Source organism: Halichoerus grypus, chromosome 1 (genome assembly GCF_964656455.1).
Source record: "Halichoerus grypus chromosome 1, mHalGry1.hap1.1, whole genome shotgun sequence".
In the NCBI taxonomy this organism is placed as follows: Eukaryota; Metazoa; Chordata; class Mammalia; order Carnivora; family Phocidae; genus Halichoerus; species Halichoerus grypus.
The window spans coordinates 54,819,907-54,838,779 of record NC_135712.1 but is presented as its reverse complement, the minus strand read 5'-3'; the positions used below and the strand labels follow the sequence as shown (position 1 = coordinate 54,838,779).

The 18,873-nt window shown below is 39.3% G+C and overlaps 1 protein-coding gene across 1 annotated transcript in view; it reads left to right on the top strand.

The window, feature by feature from the left end:
* GUCA1C (guanylate cyclase activator 1C) overlaps nucleotides 1-18,673 on the top strand; it is a 32,489-nt gene extending 13,816 nt beyond the window's left edge. Inside the window, 4 exon segments of the mRNA XM_036120547.2 lie at nucleotides 5,364-5,513; nucleotides 9,715-9,802; nucleotides 17,933-18,061; nucleotides 18,064-18,673. Of these exon segments, the coding sequence (XP_035976440.2) occupies nucleotides 5,364-5,513; nucleotides 9,715-9,802; nucleotides 17,933-18,061; nucleotides 18,064-18,128 (432 nt within the window). The 3' untranslated portion in view covers nucleotides 18,129-18,673.
* Nucleotides 18,674-18,873: the final 200 nt, after the last annotated feature.

Genomic DNA, 18,873 nt, shown 5'->3' with positions numbered 1-18,873 from the left:
AGGACACAGGTACCAAAAAAGGAAAATTCCCTCTGTTCCCAGACCTTCTCACCTTCCCTCTTTAAATACAGCCCCCCGTCATTGCCTCATAGCAGACAGCCTCTCCCTTACTGTTCTGCCCCCCTGCTCCTTTGCAGTGTATTCAATAGACTTGTATCTCCTTTAAAAAAAAATAGTTGTCATTGTCATTATGATTATTATGATTGTTATTTTTACTATTATTTGCAAAATGAAGGACTGTTTCTAGAACTGAAATTCTACAATTTGAATCTGTGAAATGAAGCCAAGTTCCCCCAAGGACGTTACCGAGATTATAAATTTGTACCTCCATCCCTGGGACAAAACTCCAAAGCAGATGTCTCGAAATATATTGAGATGACATTTCAATATCTGTTTCTTGGAGTCTCTCAGGCATACAGAGAGTGATGGCAGGACCACACTGGCATATCAGATGATACCTATGGTGATATCTTACCTGGGTGTTTTACCAAGTGGGGAGAATGGAGGGGTTAGTCAGGGCTGCAATGCAGGTGTGAGGCCCTGAAGAGGGGGAAATGCTGAGCCAAAGCAAGTACCAGCCGCAGAGCAAAGGGACACTGTAGAGTCTTACCAGGAGCAGAGGGTAGGACACAACAGGGTTAGCTACACCAGTGTGTGGGCTTCTGTTCCTGGAGGGGCACGTGGGGAAATTTCCAGGGAAACATAGGCTGGGAGGGCTATTGTCTCTGGGGTGCTGGAGGCTAAATCCTTGGGTAGGGCGAGGGGGCTAAGGATTCCCAAATGGACAGAAGTGTTCATCAAAGATACCAAGAAGCAGGAGAGGCAAGAGGAGAGAGAACACTTTTTGTCCCGCTGAGCCAGATGGTTCTGCAAGCCAGGTGAGGGAGATCTGGAAGTGGTGGCTCCAAGAGCTCTCTGGGCTCACAGTGTCCCTGAGACGAAGCAGCTCAGACCACACAGGCCAGCTGTCCCTTGGGCAGCACTGGGTATGGAGGAAGCACAGGCGCCAAGGTGTAGTATCTGCAGACATGGGGTCACCTTACTCTATACGACTGTATTGCCAAATAGTCTACACGCGTGAATCCAGAGCAACACGCCGCACTGCATGTGTCCCATCGGTATGGACTCCCCTTTCAGAAGAAGAATTCGGTTGTAATGCGTTTTGAGGGCAATAAATACTGGGTGGTACAAAGAACAAAAGCCTTAGAGTAAGGCTAACTGTATTTAAATCCTAGATCCACCTATGTCCTAACTTTGTTATTTAACTCGTCTATTTAGCCTCTCTGAAACTCCGTTTTCTCCTCTGTAAGCTAAGAATAATAAGGCTGCCTATCAGGTTGCTGTTAGAATTAGAGATGATGCTTGGAAAGTGACTAGCACAGTGCTTGAAATATATATACGATAGATTTTATAGCTTTTATACTTAGTAATAAATAATAAAATAATTGATTCATATGCATATACGTTTTATAATTTAACTTTCTATCTGCATTTCAAATTGATCATATCCTGAAAGCAACTGTAATTTATGGCAGGTTGTGAACCCTGCCTGGAGACCACATAATTCCACCTGTGGATTTTCTGCTGAATAGAACAGAATAGATTTTTTAAAAAATTTTTTATTGTTATGTTAATCCCCATACATTACATCATTAGTTTTAGATGTAGTGTTCCATGATTCATTGTTTGTGGAACAGAATAGATTTTGTTTTCCTTATTTTTTATTGTATTAGACTTCTAACGTTTCATCTCTTTAATGGTAGAAAGAAAGAACAGAAAGTCTTACATATTTTTTATCTTTTTATACTTTCTTTATAGATGTAAAAAGTATGCCTTATAGTTCCCATACATTTTAGAGACCACGAGAAAGCTTGGATTTAAAGTCTCCATATATTTTTTCTCTCTCTTGTTTTCACCGCCCTCTACAAAATGATTCATAATGTGTTAATGGACCAAACTCCTTTTGGAGCCCGAGGAACTGTCATGCTTCCATATCTTGGCCCTGTTTAACTCTTCCCTTTAACCCACTCCACCCCAACAACATAATGTATAAATCTATAAACGTGTTGGGATTCAAATGATTTTTGTACACATGCTCCCAAACTCTCCTTCCCTGAGGCTCATGAGAATGGGCCCAATTTCCTCCCTGCCCTCAACCTCAAAGGAGGATCCTGCCATTGCCAAACTAATGTTTTAGGATTTTGGTGCAGAATTATGAGACACATTGGGAGAGTGAAAGGCTGAAGTGTTCTCGTGCTCAGGCTGGCTGTGAAGACACTGGGCAGTGGAGATTGCTGAAGGTTGAGCAGCAGGACGTATGTGCGGGAGCAGATGGGAGAGGAAGGGAGTGTTGTGAAGAAATCCATACATTTCTTGCAACTTGTGTTTGTTCCAGAAATGAAAGTAAAGACTTGCTGTTATTTTGAAATTAATTTTTGATTGCTGGGCTGGATTTGTATGCCTGCGTCATTCTGAGACTGAACCATGTGGGTAATATTTTTTCTAATTAGTCTTAATAAGGTTATATAAATTCAAGTGAGAATAAGTCACAATTACCACAGCCACTTAGATACCTAGATGATAACATTGCCTACAAAAGAAGACATCTAAGACATCTAAGAAAAACAGCTTAGGTCTGTGGTTCCCAAATCTTAGGATACATCAGACTTCCCTGGGGAGCATTTTAAAATGCAGACTCTTGGGCCCCAACCCAAGTAGTTTTGATGGTGTTGTTTGGGGGTCAGGTTCTAGGAATCTGCATATTTCATTGTCCCCTTGTGATTATGATGCAGGGAGTTTATGAACCCTACTCTGGCGCAAGGCCAATCGGTATCAGACATCTCCAGACAGTTCTATGTGCCACAAGGACTCCGGTGGCTCAAATACAGCAATATGAACTTAACAGTGTTCCCTTGGATAGCCTCAAAGAAAAGTCTTTGAACATCCTCTATTGCATTCTTCCTAGTCACATTTGCAGGAACATCTCACCTTCTCTGTGGTTCTTATCCACCTCCCCACCCTGGGCTTGAAAACTAGAGGTTAACCGAAGGCAATAATTACCTTATCTTTTGATTTACAGAATAAGCATTACCTAAAACTCTCTCCAACACTAACACAAGCCATTAAATCACATTCACCAGAGTTGTCTCACTGATGCAAATTTCTACAAAATCTTACCAGAAAGATAATTGGAAAGAAGAGTTGGCTGTAGATTGCTAAGAATTTGTCTAATTACATAACGGAATGCTAAAATGAAGACAGAAAATGTTTTGCTTGCAGGAGATTTTGCCAAAGGCTGCACTTGTCTAAGTAGAAAAGGCTTCCTTCCTTACCCACCATCAACTTTGGTTGTAGATTAGCAGGATTGTCCATTTTAAAGCCATACAATGAAAATATTTGTGCTCATCTCCTGATATAGTTTGCTCAGAGCTTCCACAGCCTGGTTTGGAAGGAGTTAGGGCCACCTGCCCACTGTTGCCTAATCATAAAATACCAAATGTTCTAAAGTCAACATTACTCAATCTAGTCTGTTGCCATTCATCATACAGGTGACGCCAAAAACTGTGATCACTGAAGCAAGACTCGAGAAGTGAAACAAACCCTCACAAAATAAAGGTTTTTATGGAAACTTTATAGCAAGCCAACTCAGCCTTCTCAGGGGGGACGCTTCTGTAACCTTTGGGCAAACACGCATAAGGACTACCCAGGAAACAGTTGTATTGATTGGTCAGCACTAAGAGACGCAGGAGGAAGACATGGGAGCCAATGTGCCCTGATTGGATACTGTCCACCCAACTTCTATCCTCTGCACCTGCCGGTCTCGTCACTGAAAAATAATGGTCATGTCCCGCCAAATCGGAAGATATCTTGATGTCATCTTAAATACATTTCCACTCTATGATAACATATCTCCCTTGCCTCAGCCATAGTAGGCTAGGGATTAATATGGTGAAGTGGTAACGAACAGTAAGAAAGGCTGATGGAGAAAAGGTAAAACCAGCTATGTTTTGTAGACTTGAGTAAATTTCCTTTAGGAGATTCATTCAACCAGACTCCAAACTGTTAGTAGAAGTCTTATCACTTATAAGAAGTATTAAAGTTATTGATAGAGTGAAGATATCTAAGCTGTAAAATGTAAAAATCTAATACATGTAGTAAAATTTTAAAATATTTTATATTTTTATTATATATTGTAGAGAATTTTAAAAAAATAATACATTTTGAAGACAATGCTATAGTTATTAGCACATTGGCTTTTAATAGCCAAGATACTGTAGTAGTCTACCATACAAAACAAGCAAAGTAAAATAAAACAAAAAGCTGTTAACCAGCAAGCAGGCTTTGCTTCACATCCAGAACTACTGGTGATTTTTCATTTGCTTTTCTTATAGGCTAGACACAAAAGCTTGAGCCTCAAAGCAAACACATACCATTTTACAAGCCGATAATTCTCAAGCCCTTTATATCCAAGGGAAAGGGAGTACTTTATGCCACATCCTGTTTTGTAAATAGGACTCTACATTCCAAAGTTCCAAGGAGGATGCAGCTGACAACATGTTTTCCTGGGCTGAATATGCTCCCGCTGGCATCTGAACTCCCACGGGAACACAGCAGAGAGTGGGCCGCACACACCTCCTGGAGCTGGTCACCTTTCTTACGATGGTTGAGCGTTTGGCCGAGCAAGGTTTGAAGGGTATGAGTCTTAAGAATGATACCCACTATTTCTGTTCCAACTGGGAGTGTTTTACCCATTTAAAACAGGATGAGGGGAACTGCCTAAGCTTGAGAGCCTTAAACAGGCTTTTCTAAGATTGACTAATATGGCAAAATCTTTACAGAAAAGAGGCTCATAAATTTTGATTCATACTGAAAACGACGTACTTAAAAGGAATCGCGGAGTTCAGCATTCCAAAAAGATCAACCGGGCTCTCTAAAAAGGAGTACAGAATTTAGCTCCTTGGTAATTCCTTTCTACTAGAAACTGGTCCCTCATCTTCTCGTGAGTAAGCAACAAAACCTGAAGATATTCAGGAGAAGACAGCCCTTGTAGGATGTCTGGTGGTGAGGACACAGCCTTCCCTCACGGCATTCCAGAACTTTTTCCTTTTTTTTGACATAAGGAGTAGATATTTTCTCTAAAAAAGACACTTACCTATATATTTAAAGTTACTTGTTTCTATACACATCACCCATGTTTTTGTTTGTTTGTTTGTTTAACAAAGTGCCAGGAATAGTTCTATGCTGAAATCTTGTGGGTTGTATTAATTTGTGCTAATGGTCCTGCTCATGAACCGTGACTTCTCAAATAAAAAACAATTGTTTTTCTTAGATATTGATTTCCCCTTCCACCTTGCTTTCCATAGGATGGATTTATTGACTTTTTAGAGTTTATTGCTGCTGTAAATTTAGTTATACGAGGAAAAATGGAGCAAAAATTAAAATGGTATTTTAAACTGTATGATGCTGATGGAAACGGTTCTATTGACAAAAAGGAACTACTGAACATCTTCATGGTAAGTGAAGTAGTGAAGGAACTTTGTAGGACATTGTATAGTTAATATAATTTTCTTCCCTGTGGAGCTGGCAACAGCTGTCTATGTGGTTGGTGACTCTTGGGATGTACATTTGGAACCACTGGAGCCATGTAAGTTTCTCTATGCTATTGGTTACTGAGTGTGCACCTGCAAACCAGCATTTTCTTGTTGGTGTTCAAATTCACAGATGTAGCAGAGTACTGAGATGAAAAATGAAATAAACATGATATTCTAAAACAATTTATCTTTTTGTCTGCATCCGTGCAGAAAGTTTTGTGAGGAACAGCTGAAATACTAGATGGTTTGTATAGCAAGAGCCATGGACTAAGAACAAAGAAAGCTGGGCATCAATCTTTCTGGGGGTTGGACTAAAGTATTTCTAATAGGTAGCTCAAGGATCCTGGGATCCTTTCCAGCTCTAAAGTTCAATGAGTCCTTTTATAAATCTCAACCCCCCCCATCACGGAATTGGGAATAGTTATTATCATGGTATGAGATGAAATGGATCCTAGAGTAAAAGATGATTAAATGGGACACTGTACTTAAGTGAGAATGTGAAGTAAAATAAACATTATGAATGCGATATAGTGAATTTGTAACACAGAGTCAGAATTAGAATCAGAGGTCTTAGAAATGATCTGGTCCAAATTCTTCCATTTATAGATGAAGGAGTTGAGTTACAAACATAATACATAGTATAAATATTAGCAACAATGTAAAGAAAAATAAATGGGTAGGACTACGATTATAATTAAACACCTCAAACCTGTTAAAATTTAAAACTATCAAATGTAGAGTTAACCAACATATGCAAAGAATTCAAGAGTATGATAATATTAATATTGCTTCCACTTTAATCTCACACAAGTAATTCACAAAAAAGTGCTAAGATGCACTTTGTAATTGAATTTTGTAAGCATTAAAATTCTGAAATTCTGTATACATATTACATATTGCAACACAAAATTAGGAATCCAGAATATTCTCTAGAGACTGCCCAACCACATGTAAATTTTAGAATATTCTCTTAAATAAACATACTCAAATTTATTTTAGAAAATTAAATATGTAATATAGCATACAAATATTGGGGGATGCCTCCAAAGCAGTACTCAGAGCAAGGGTTCATATCCTGGGATCTATGGATCTGTGACCTTTGGGAATCCTTGAAGACCATGAAATTGAGTGCAAATTTTTTCTTGTATGTTATCCATTTTTTGGGGGAGAGGTAGAGGGTCATCAAATTCTCAAAAGAATTAGGAGGAACGAAAGGATAAAATGATTTTGTTTAAATCTTACGGAAATTTTTGCACAGGTTTTCATTAGTTAAAATGTGTAACTTCCATTAATGAGTAAAGAAAAGAGAAATATTAAGTAGCTAATTGAGTTTTTTTCTGAAGTGTTAAAAGGAGAACAAAAAGAAATAAAGAAACAAATAATAAAAGCACAGGGCAGAAATTAATAATTGATACTATTTGTCTCCAATGAAATTAATAAAAATTAACAAGAGTAAGATTTAATTCTGGCAAGGGCACTGTAAGAAGAGCACCCTCACATACTTGTGGAGGGAGTAGAAATGGATAGAACATTCCTGGGAATTTGGTAATCTGCATCAAGAGACTAAAAGTTTATATTTTAGAGCCAACATTTCTGGTCAGAAAAAACAATCATTAACATCATCAAAGATAAAAGTTCTATCATTTACATCACAGAGTCACTTAAGATACTAAAAATAAATGACTTAAAAGAAGAAAAGTTTTAAATAAATTTATGCAATGGAATATGTACTTACAAAAAATGAGTATCAACAAACGTTTGTGGTAGCAAGTGAAAAAATAGGGTAATGAATAATACATGCTGTTTAATAGAAGTTCTCTCAGTACATGATAACAGGATGTTGAAATAAAATACAGCCCAACCATCAAAAGATCCAAAGGAAGTACTAGATTATAGGCAAAATTTACAAAGATGTAGTTACATCTTAATTTCACTTCAAAAACATAAAATGGTCAGGAGAATTTTTGAGAAGAATTATTAGAGACGATTTCTTGGGTAAGAGACTTCAAGTCCACGGCACGGGAATTTAAGGAGACCATAGAGGTTTGGGGAACACTGTGTTCCAGTGTTTGAATCTGAGAAATCTATATGAAACAGACCATGGCGGTGGAGTGGAGGGATGCCGTTTGGGAAGTATCTCATGCCTAGAATTAGTTGGGACAGAGGTTTATTCATAGATCAGATATGGGGGGGTGGGGAAGTTGACATGGAGTTGTCTTGGATCTTGTCCAGCTGAGCCACTTGGAGAAGTGAGGGCACCTCAGAAGAAGAGGGAGCTGGAGGTAGAATTAGAGAGTTGGTCTCAACCAGGAGCAAGGTTGCACTCTTACTCCCCCAGGGGACATGTGGCCATGTTGGGAGACATTTTGGTTGTCAGCTAGGCGGTGAGTGGAGGAGGGTGTGGTGCAAATGCTATCCATTGTTTAGAGACCAGGGGTGGCTGTTAAACATTCTCCAATGCACAGGACAATCCCGAACAAGAAAGAATTGTCTAGTCTGCAATATCAATTGTGCAGATGTTGAGAAACTCAGACCTAGAACTTGTAGAAGGAGCCTCGAGGGGTCAGCTGGAATCAAAATGCATGATGCACATCTAGGGAATTGCAGGAGAGTCTCAGTAATGAAGGGGAAACATGGTCTCAGAGAAAGAGGGGATTTCCAACATCTGCCATCCAGAGAGCTCTGACAGTCGGTAGCCATGACAGTGCCTGCCAAGTCAGAGGTGTCCTGCTCCCCCTTCTCTCCTACCTCCTCCTGCTCCCGCTCAGAAGTGGTCCTTATCAAAATGCAGGAGAAAGCGCAGACATGCTAAATGAGGGAGGAAAGAAGGAAACAACCCATGCCTCCTGGCCCATCCCCCAACCATGTTTCTTCTGTAAGAAGAGGGAAAACACAGGAAACACTGACGACTCCCTCCGAAAATACCCCTTCAGGCCTCGTCAACCTTCCATCAATCCTTCAGTCTCACATATATTGCCCAGTGATGGGTGACAGACAAATCCTAGAAAGTGCATAATCTTTTATTATGACGTATTCATGTGGTCTAGTATCCCTTCAGGCTGTGGGAATACTGGATGCCTAGCCAAATTTTCTAGGCTTTTGGGACCTCTGTCAAGACACCGAGAAACCCTAAAAATGTTCATCTAATAGGATACTACATGTATGTAACCATTATTCTAAGTATTCCTGTATATTTAACCGTGAGACCTGGACTTGCTAAGGCCAGGAGTGGTGCATTACCACTGTTCGCTCTGACTGATCCTGGATTCAGCTTCAGTAATGCTTAAGAAGCAGCAGAAGAGATAGTCCTATTGCAGACCATGCCCTCAATTAAAATATGTTGTCAGCGGTTTTTCTGAAGATCCCTTCATGTTCAGTCAAGATAGTTATGTTCAAATTCCCAGATGACTACTCGTTCTCTCTCTCCATCTTTCTTTCATTTTATTATGAATTTTTACATCAAATATTGGTCATTTAATTTAATCACCTGGAGGTGGGGGAGAAGGAGAGCATGGTTAAATTTCCCCTCTAGGAAAGCTGGAAATGTCATTTTCTCTGGGTCCCCTGACAGCCTTTATGATGAAAAGGTGCTGGCAGGATGTGAGAGAAATTCAGTGTCCTTCCAAGGCATACATATCTGTCTTCCCAGTCGATCATTCTACAAAAGGGCAAAAAGGACCAGAGATGCTAGTGTCAGAAGCTGGAGGGGAAGCCTTAGATGCTTACAGAATATCCTTTCTTGTTTCTCCATAAGATCAATTATAACTGATCTGAAGTTGAGATTATTGTTTGTTTTCTAGGTCCAGAATTCTTATGACAGTGGCCGCTACAGTTCTTTTCTGCAGTAGGCTTTTTTGCATCTTTTGTGACCTAATATGTTGAATGGATCCCTTCGTCCCGTATAATATCAAACTTCAGATTGTATTCAGTTAATTAAATTTCTAAACCTCATTACCCTGAACTGACATATAATCTTTTTATTTATTTTTAACAACTAGAACAGGTTGGGCAGCCAAAATGACATGAACATATCCTCAAATTCTGTCACGTTGAGGGTAGAAATGTCACAAAATGTATTTGCTTCCAGCAAAGTTGTGCTCCCTGATTTGATTTCCCTTTGCAGCTTGTACAAGCCCTCAGTGGCCAGCGAACTCTGCGTCCTGAAGAATTCACTAACTTGGTGTTTCATGAGATCGATATAAATAACGATGGTAAGGCAATTACTCTCCTTGGGCTCACTTTTTTTTTTTTTTTAATTTACAAAGTAAGAGATGGTGGGGGTGGGAATGCCATTTAGGCAAAAATATGGACCTTTCAAGAAAATCCTAGTTGTGATATCACTTGGGCTTCATAATTTGGCCAATTCAATGTTCTCCAGTCAGTACAATTCAACGGAATATTTATTGACCATATATATATATACATGATGCTTGACACTTAGGGATATATGAACAAGAGTAAAGGGAGGTACAAGGAAAGAAAAGTGGAAGAATATGATATGAAGGACTATGCTGTTCGCTCTGGGTTATGTTCTAGTAATTATTCCTTTTTACTGGAAGCGTCTCATCAACTTGCAAATAAACTCAAGTTTTCCATGCTATAAAAATCATTTCTTCAATTGTGTGATTTTCCTCTACTATCAGATTTTTTTCCTTCCCTTTGACTGTACAGTTCTGGGAAGAGTTGTACCTGCCTTCATTTCTGTTCTTTGTACCTTTTCTGCATTTCTGCTCTTTCTGCTCATTTCTCCATCTGCTATTGTTACCCTAAAATCTGGGTTCCTCTTTAGTTCAGAGAAGGTAACTTCTTCAGAGGCTGAGTGAAAGGGAAGACACAGACATTCCAGAAGGGGGAGTGCTTACACCAAATGGCTTTGATCTCAGTAAACTGGTAAGGGAGCATATTGATTTGAGATTGAGGCAGCGTATCTAGGAATGTTCCTTGAAAACAGAAAGTTTGACATTGTGGAAAATATGATGTTAATAAGTGATTTAAGGGGGGAAAAGGGATGGATATGAGGCACTGGGACTCCAGCCATGGTTTTCATCAATCCGAGGTAACTTTTTCCACAGAACCAACATGCCCGCCATAGGTCACTTCTTGTAATGGACACTAGAGGGCAGTAGACATCCATGTTGAGTGTGGCAGTTTGCCCAAGTCTTATGTGGCAGCTCAGTCTGGCAGGATGGGATGAGGAGGAGGCTGGGAGGGAGTTCACATGAAATCGCCATTATGAATGAGCCAAAGGACTGGACAAGAGTATAAATCTCAGAATAACACTTGGAAATGTATCAATAGCATCAATCTCCCTCTTAGGACCCAGTTCTCGTTTGCCTCACCTCAATTTCGAATTCAGAATGCTCATTTTCTAATTGACCAAGATCAGAGCCATTTGGTTGTAATCACTTGTATTTGGGTCTATATAGATCGAGGATAAAATAAATCAGTTCACATGAAAGCTTGCAAAACCCAGAATTGACAAGGAAACTAAGTGAAGGTAGACAAGGACTAGAGAAATGGAGAGTGGAAGATCTTAGAAGGTCAATGAAAATTTTATTTGAAATATGCAACTGAAAATTCTGGTCACCAAACAGGACAAATGCTGTAGGTTTTGTTCTGTTTTAATTTTTAATCAGAAGTGCTGGAGTATGGCAGGGATTGGAATAGAGATGATAAAACATTTCAGGCTGGGGCTGAAATCGTTGACCAAAGGATAAGTGTCCTGGAAATAGATGGGATATTGTGAATGTTTAAGACTTAGTAATACAATGAATGTCAAAAGGGCAGGTCAAGAATGTTGAAAATATCTCTGGATCCTGCTTCTAGGGATGGAAGTGGGAGGAAAGGAAAGGTGACCTCTACTGGAGAAGTGTGAGGATTGTGGTATCCTTGAGAAGGGGCTTGATTTCTATTAGTGTGGGGGAACAGATAATGTGTTCCAGAAAACAAGAAAGTGATGCAGGATTCACTATTTATTACCTAAACAGTTTCCTCACAAACAAAGTATAATAGAACCAATAAAATGGGGGAATGTGGTTGGAAGGCCCTAGAAAAAGAAAGAGAGTGTTGCAAAAGGATGCAAATCTAGAAGAGTGAAGGTGTTTTCTTGGGCAATAACTAAGGATACCTGCAGACCAGGAAATGGGCTCTTTGACCTGGAAGAACATGTCAAAAGAGAGAGAATACATTATGGCTTCTGGAATAGCTTACAGAACTAATCATGCAAATCATTTCCTCTGATGGAAACTTGTATTTAAGAAAAAAGATGTATATCATTGCCTTTACAATGAAGATATCAAATAAACTAGCTGCATTTTAGAACAACAGTGAACCACTGTTTCTTGGCAAATGCATATACACAACTAAACTAATAGAATTTGCTTTTATATGCAAATTATTGGAGACTGTCTTATCATCTCATCAAGAGACAGCTGAGTCATTCTCTATATCAAGAAAAGGACGCTAAAATTCTACTGTTGGACAAAGACAGCCCAGAGCACCAGAAGGCAAGGAAGAGAAAGTAATGAAGACATAGAAGGCTGATATTTGTAGAAGCATAAAAGGATTTTGCCAGTACTTGACACAGGAAAATAAAATGTTTCACTCACACATAAAAGGGGAGCAAGCACCACAGGGGAAAATGTATGTTCATCTTTGTACAAACCTAAGTATATATACCTCGAGTAAGATTTTTTAAATTGTTGATTATCATTGTTATCAAAACATCAGTTTGGTAGAAATAGAGATGTTCAGTCAAGTATAACAGAATAGTGTTGACTATGTGCCAATATTTTTTTCTTATTTTTCAAACTGAAAAGAAAGCTTACTATTGGTATCTGATAATCCAGTGAATATTGAAACCAAAGATGAAGAAGATCACAACACAACAAGATAGAACTTTAGGAACATATATGAACATCCCAATTTAACTGCAAATTGTTTACAAAAGAATGACCAACATCAAATATGTTGGAACAAAAAAATACGCAACAGCTATGAAGTATTCTATACATGATTATCATGATAGTTAGCAAATCAAAGTTAGAAGATTAATCAAAAGAGAGGCATAGGATAAATGCTATGAAAATTAAAAAAATGATTATCTACAAACTCCATGAGGGCAAGAACTATTTCTGTTTTATGTACTTCGGTATTTCTTGCAGGCTCACACTTCCTGACACATAGCACTTACTCTATGAATAGTTGTGAGATGAATGAGTGTCTGGTAAGAAGATGTTATGAAAAGTGAAGGAAGATATAAAAAAGAAACAAGTACAACATACAATGTTTTTTTTTTTAAAGATTTATTTATTTGAGAGCGAGAGAGAGAGAGAGCACACACAATAGTGGTGGAAGGGGCAGAGGGAGAGAGGGACAAGCAGACTCCTCACTGAGCAGGGAGCCCAATGCAGGGCTCGATCCCAGGACACTGAGATCATGACCTGAACCGAAATCAAGAATCGGAAGCTCAACTGACTGAACCACCCAGGCGCCCCACAACATGCAATGTTATCTGTAGGAAGAAAGGTGTTTAGACTATTTTGGAAATTAACATATATGTGCGTATGCATTGCCACTTCACAAAATATAAGTGCAATTGATTAGCAGGAGTTAATTACCAATGGAAAGTGAAATGGGGGGACAGAAAGAGGTTACAGGGGACTTCTTTCATTTCATTACACTTTTTTGTAGAGCTTAAGTTTTATATCACGAGCATGTATTATGGTAATAATTCAACAAGCTATTTTTATCCTTATATTATGAACAAAAGCATCAGGAAGAAAAACTTGAAGAGAATCACAAAGACAGAAGATTGAAGTTCAATATTCAATGTTACTGAAGAATGAAAAGAGGCAGGAGAGCAAGACCAGTCAGGATAAATGATTAAGCATGGAATTCTGCAGCCTTTCCTGCAGGAAGAATAGCAACCATGTTCTACCATGCACGGCCTAGGAGTCATTCTTGACCTGATTTAGGAAGATTTATAGAATCTGTTCACAACATCAAGTGCAGAAACTGTCCAGGCAAGTTTAAGCTAGTGCCAAATAGCGCAGGGGCAGGGGAGACTTAAGTAGCTCATAATAATAAACCATGAAAGTGAAGAGAGACAGAACAAGGCCAAAGACGAAATGAAAGAGGTGATTATTGGGCAGATATTTTGGGTAAAAGAAAACAGGGACAGGACATGAAGACACTTTATTGAGCAGTTACCCATAAGGAACATTGTGAAAAGCCACGAAAGTCACAGTGACTCAAACTGAGAAGCAGAACTACCAGGGGAGAAGGGGGAATCGGGTTTTCTCGTATAAAAAAGAAACTCCTGCACTTAAAAACTCGACTATAAAATGCTGCTAAATGCTGCTAGTGCCACCTTGCTTATGACTACAAAACTGTGTCGTGTAAAATCTTCACTGGCGTCCGCCCTTGAAAATCTGGTCATTCTCATCTCCTGAGACCCACCCCTCATTCCTGTCTCTGCTAATTTCCCAGCGCCGCTACACTGTTTCACCACGTTCTAATTTAGAGCAACAATGATAATGTGAGCATGCACAGTAAATTTTGCCTTTTTTTTTTTTTTTGAGGGGGGGTAGGAGGTCATTTTTTGTTTTGTTATGAAAGGTAATATAAGATGTTAATGGGAAGAAATACGGGACCCAGGAATATCAACAAGATAACCAGATTGCAAAAACAAGGCTAAAGAAAATATCCACAGGTAGCCTCTATCATCAATGAAGTTGCTGAAATTGGTAGTGAGTGATGGGAGAGCATTGACCTTCAGGGTCCCCAGGAGGAGAGAAGGTGTCTGCAAACAACAAAAAACACTAAATCATGTAGATATAAATGGTGAGTATATGTATATTTTAACATATAAAAATAAAATTGTATACTTTCTGAATTATGCCCTACAAATACTGAAATGTATCTTTAAATATACACCAAAATAATACAAACTCAAACCATTGGTTTAGATCCCTCTGAGCCCTGTGATCTCCAGCTCAGTCACCTCTTACTGGCTTTGGCTCTTTGCTGGTAGATTTTTTGAGGGGAAGCTTCTAGACCTGCATAGGCGATTCTTTCTAGACAGATTCAGAAACCATCCTTTTAATTTGTTTGGGCATAAATCCACAGACAAATTAAAAGGGATTAGGAAACAATGTTTAAGAACATCAGATAAAGGGAAGCAATTTGTCAGCACGTTTTCTGAGCACCTGTCACGTTCCAGCACCACAGCGTTGGAGGAAATGGCACTTGTAGCTGGGGCTTAATACATGTTTGATGAATAAATGAATGAATGCTAAGTGCTAGAGGGAAAAGAGGAAAATTTCAAGGTAAGTACTTTAAATAGAAATAGTAAAAGTTATAAGTTGCTATAGGTAGAAGTTGGCTTAATTTCAAAAAGAATTTTTTTTTATGGTAACTGGTTAGGTAACATAAACAAAACAAATATGCAGAGTTCACACAGGTTTTGAGAAAAGTGAAAAAACAACAGTGAAGAGTTCCATCCTCTAAGTTGCTAAGGGAGTAGAACTTAAAAGTTCTCATCACAAGAAAAAGAAAAAGTGTAAAGTGTATTTATGTGAGGTGATGGATGTTGCAATATATACATGTATCTAATCATTATGTTGTACACCTTAAACTGAAACAATGTTATATGTCAATTCTATCCCAATTAGAAAAAATGTTTTTTAAAGAAATTCCATCTTTTCTCTCTTTGCCACACCAGTAACTGATGTTGCTTTTCACCTGACATGGTGACTCTACCCTCCACACCCTCAGACACAGCTCCTTCTAGCAGTACTGGTGACAACGGACAAGTGTTACACCTGAGCGATCAAAACCCACTTCTGTTCCCAAATCTGCACTCTCATTTCTCTTTTGGTCATGCGAAGCCCCTAGAAATTTGAAAAACTTTTGCGTGGGGAATTTAGCAGCTATGATTTCCCTTTGCAAAACATAGGATTGTTTTGTTGTTGTTATTTATGGTTTCTGTGACCCACCACTCTGCACCATGTGCCCATCCCCAGCCCCACACTTACTACTCCTCATTTGCAGTTTTCTCTCAGTTTTCAGTTTTCTTTTTTTCATTCCATGGTTATACATTCCCTGTGAGACATGGATGACTCCATGCCTACCCTGTGAGTTTTGCACAAACTTTTTTGGCATAAGGAAAACATAAGGAACAAAGATTCAATTTCCCTGTAAAAAACATGTTTTAGAATTTTGCCATTGAAACCAAAGGGAACGTATCTTATGAGAATGTGATGATTCATGCTTGTTTATATTTGAATCACTATCATGGTGTTTTGTGTATTTGACTTTATCCGCTAAAAAGTATTTCAGGTCCTGCTGACTTTCTGCCCCAGATGTACATTCTCTAGTTTCTGAATGTTCTTGACTCGTCTTTGGCTACCCTTCTACCTAGCCACAAAACCTATTTGGTACAGTCGCTTTGAGATCAGGAACTACATCTCTACCCCTTGACTTGAAGACACTCATGTGCAGCCAAGTCCCAGCAGACTCTAAGCCTAGGGTGGGTGGTGGTCCAGTGAGGCCAAAGAAAAGACCCGGAGACAACGATTAAAACATAGGTTATTATTATTATTATTTTTAAGATTTTATTTATTTGAGAGAGAGAAAGTGAGCATGAGCGGGGGGAGGGGCAGAGGGAGAAGGAGAGGGAGAAGCAGACTCCCCATTGAGCAGGGAGCCTGATGTGGGGCAAGACATAGGTTTATCAGGGGAACTTATGTACAGGGAATCTAGCAGTGGCCAACTGGACAGAGCATCTGCTTTTGGCATCTATATGCAGCAAGTTTAGTGTTACAGCAATTTAACCTAGCAACTATCTGTGGCCCCTCCCCTCCTTGCATGGACAGCACTTCCAAGGAAACCGAGGTCTGCCACCTGGACACTGTTTTAGGGGAGATACTCCAGGTTGGCCATCCCCAGAGCCCCTGACCTTGAACACTAAACAACACATTCCACTGCACATTCTGCTTGGTGGGAATATAGAGGGAGGATGGGATCTCTACATTTTCAAGATAGCGATTAACGGGGGCATTTGGAGTATGCTTACACAAACTAGCTATCCAGCGTGTACCATAAAGCTCATAACTGCAATCCAAATGAGTCAGCAGAGAACCCCCCCATCCCCTCAAAATGTTGAAAAGTTATCTTGTAGGATGATGCTAGTGGCAAAACATAGCAGCCATGGTACATGGGTATAAGGCAATGGTTTTATAGCACTGGACTCACCCGTATGGGCCCATGGCTTAAGTCAAGCTGATGAAACTGGGAATCAAAAATGAGAGGGGAGCCTGAGTGGCTCAGTCAGTTAGCATCCAACCCTTGATCTTGGCTCAGGTCTTGATCTTAATGTCATGAGTTCAAGTCCCACATTGGGCCCCATGCTGGGCATGAAGCCTACTTAAAAAAAAAAAAAATCAGAAAATGGCTGACCAATAATTATACATGGAATGAATAAATCCTTAACCTTTTTAGGGGTGCCTGGGTAGCTCAGTCGGTTAAGTGTGTGACTCTGAGTTTCGGCTCAGGTCATGATCTCAGGGTCCTGAGGTTGAGCCGCGAGTCAGGCTCCACGCTCAGTGTGGAATCTGCTCGCCCTTCTCCCTCCCGCTGCTCGTGCTCTCTGTCTCTGACTCTCTCAAATAAATAAATAAAATCTTAAAAAAAAAAAATGTTTAACCTTCCTCACAGCTTTGGACAGTTCCTGAAATTATTTCCTGAGAGAAGAATATTGAAAACAGCCTTGCACATAGTCATTTCCTCCTGATCTTAGAAATCAGCAATATTCATGCTCCTATCACTTGGTCATATCTACAAGATTAAAGGTCAAATAATCAATACTATGTAGAGACGTGAATGTGTATGTGAACACAAATGCATTGCTGATGTTCTCAACTTAAAAATAGTTTGTATTTGGGGCACCTGGGTCGTTAAGTTGGTTAAGCGTCTGACTCTTGATTTTGGCTCAGGTCATGATCTCAGCCCCGCATCAGGCTCTGTGCTGGCCATGGAGTCTGCTTGAGATTCTCTCTCTCCCTCTCCCTCTGCCCCTCCCCCCACCCCCACTTGCACTCTCTCCCTCCCTCTCTCTCTATTAAAAAAAAAAAATAGTTTGCTTTTGTCATCTACATTTTCATTGGCAACCCTACCATTGAATGCTTTTCTATATAAGGATATTCAAAGAATTTAGAGTCTGGTTGAGGTGAAAAAAAATGTCAGAAGAATATCAAGAAAAGTATCAGGGAATATATTGTATACACCAGTGATTGGTATGAACAAAGCCTCTTGTTAATTGTTCATTTATTATTTTCTAGGAGAATTGACTTTAGAAGAATTTATCAATGGCACAGAAAAAGATCAGGATCTTCTGGAGATTGTTTCCAAGGGCTTTGACTTTTCCAATGTACTGAAAGTAATTTATAATGAGAAACAGTCAGACACAGAAGGGAGGCTTCCTTCAAACCATGTGAGAAGACTGATCTAGGGAAGGGGGAAATGAAGCAGCCGTGAGCCGTGAGAATGCCTTTTCTGACTTCCAGTGGATACAAGACTTTCAGTTGAGAAGAAATGAAATTCTCCCACATACATGCTATTGATTTCAGGTTTTTATTATAATTGGTATTGGCTTGTGAATACATCACTTAAGTCCCATGAAGACTTCCATAAAGATCACAGACAAAAGAATTGTTGCTTTTCTGTCTATATATTAGTACTTTCTCTGCAGATTAAAACATGATTAACCTGAAGGACTGTCTCCATATCTGTTCAAAATAGAGCTCACATATATGTTTCCTTGCACACCTAAATTAATCTGAGTCCTGAAATAGAACTGGATGATCTGGGCAGTGTCTCCATACTTTAATATTCTTCTTAACATGGCGTTTGGCAAATGTGTTTGCTGTCTCTTGGCTCCTGTTGTATCTCTGTATTATAAATGACCGAGTTCTGGTCTATGGAGAAACTTTCTTCTTCCTTTTTTTCCCTTATTCTTTACCCTGAATCCTGTCTTGAATCAGTAATAATGTTCTGCTCCAAAGGAAAAGTCTTAAGCTATATAGTAAAAGGAGAAAATTTCAGGCAGGGCAATGAGAACGTTTCTGCTGATTTGTTATAAATCTGGGTCCAGTTGTGCATGAAAATGTGATGCATCATCTATAATTATTATGCCAGTTGGGGGTTTGATCAGAAGAGGAGACAGCCAGGCTATGCAACAACAAGCACTTGACATTTTAAACGGTCCTGACATTATAGCTCT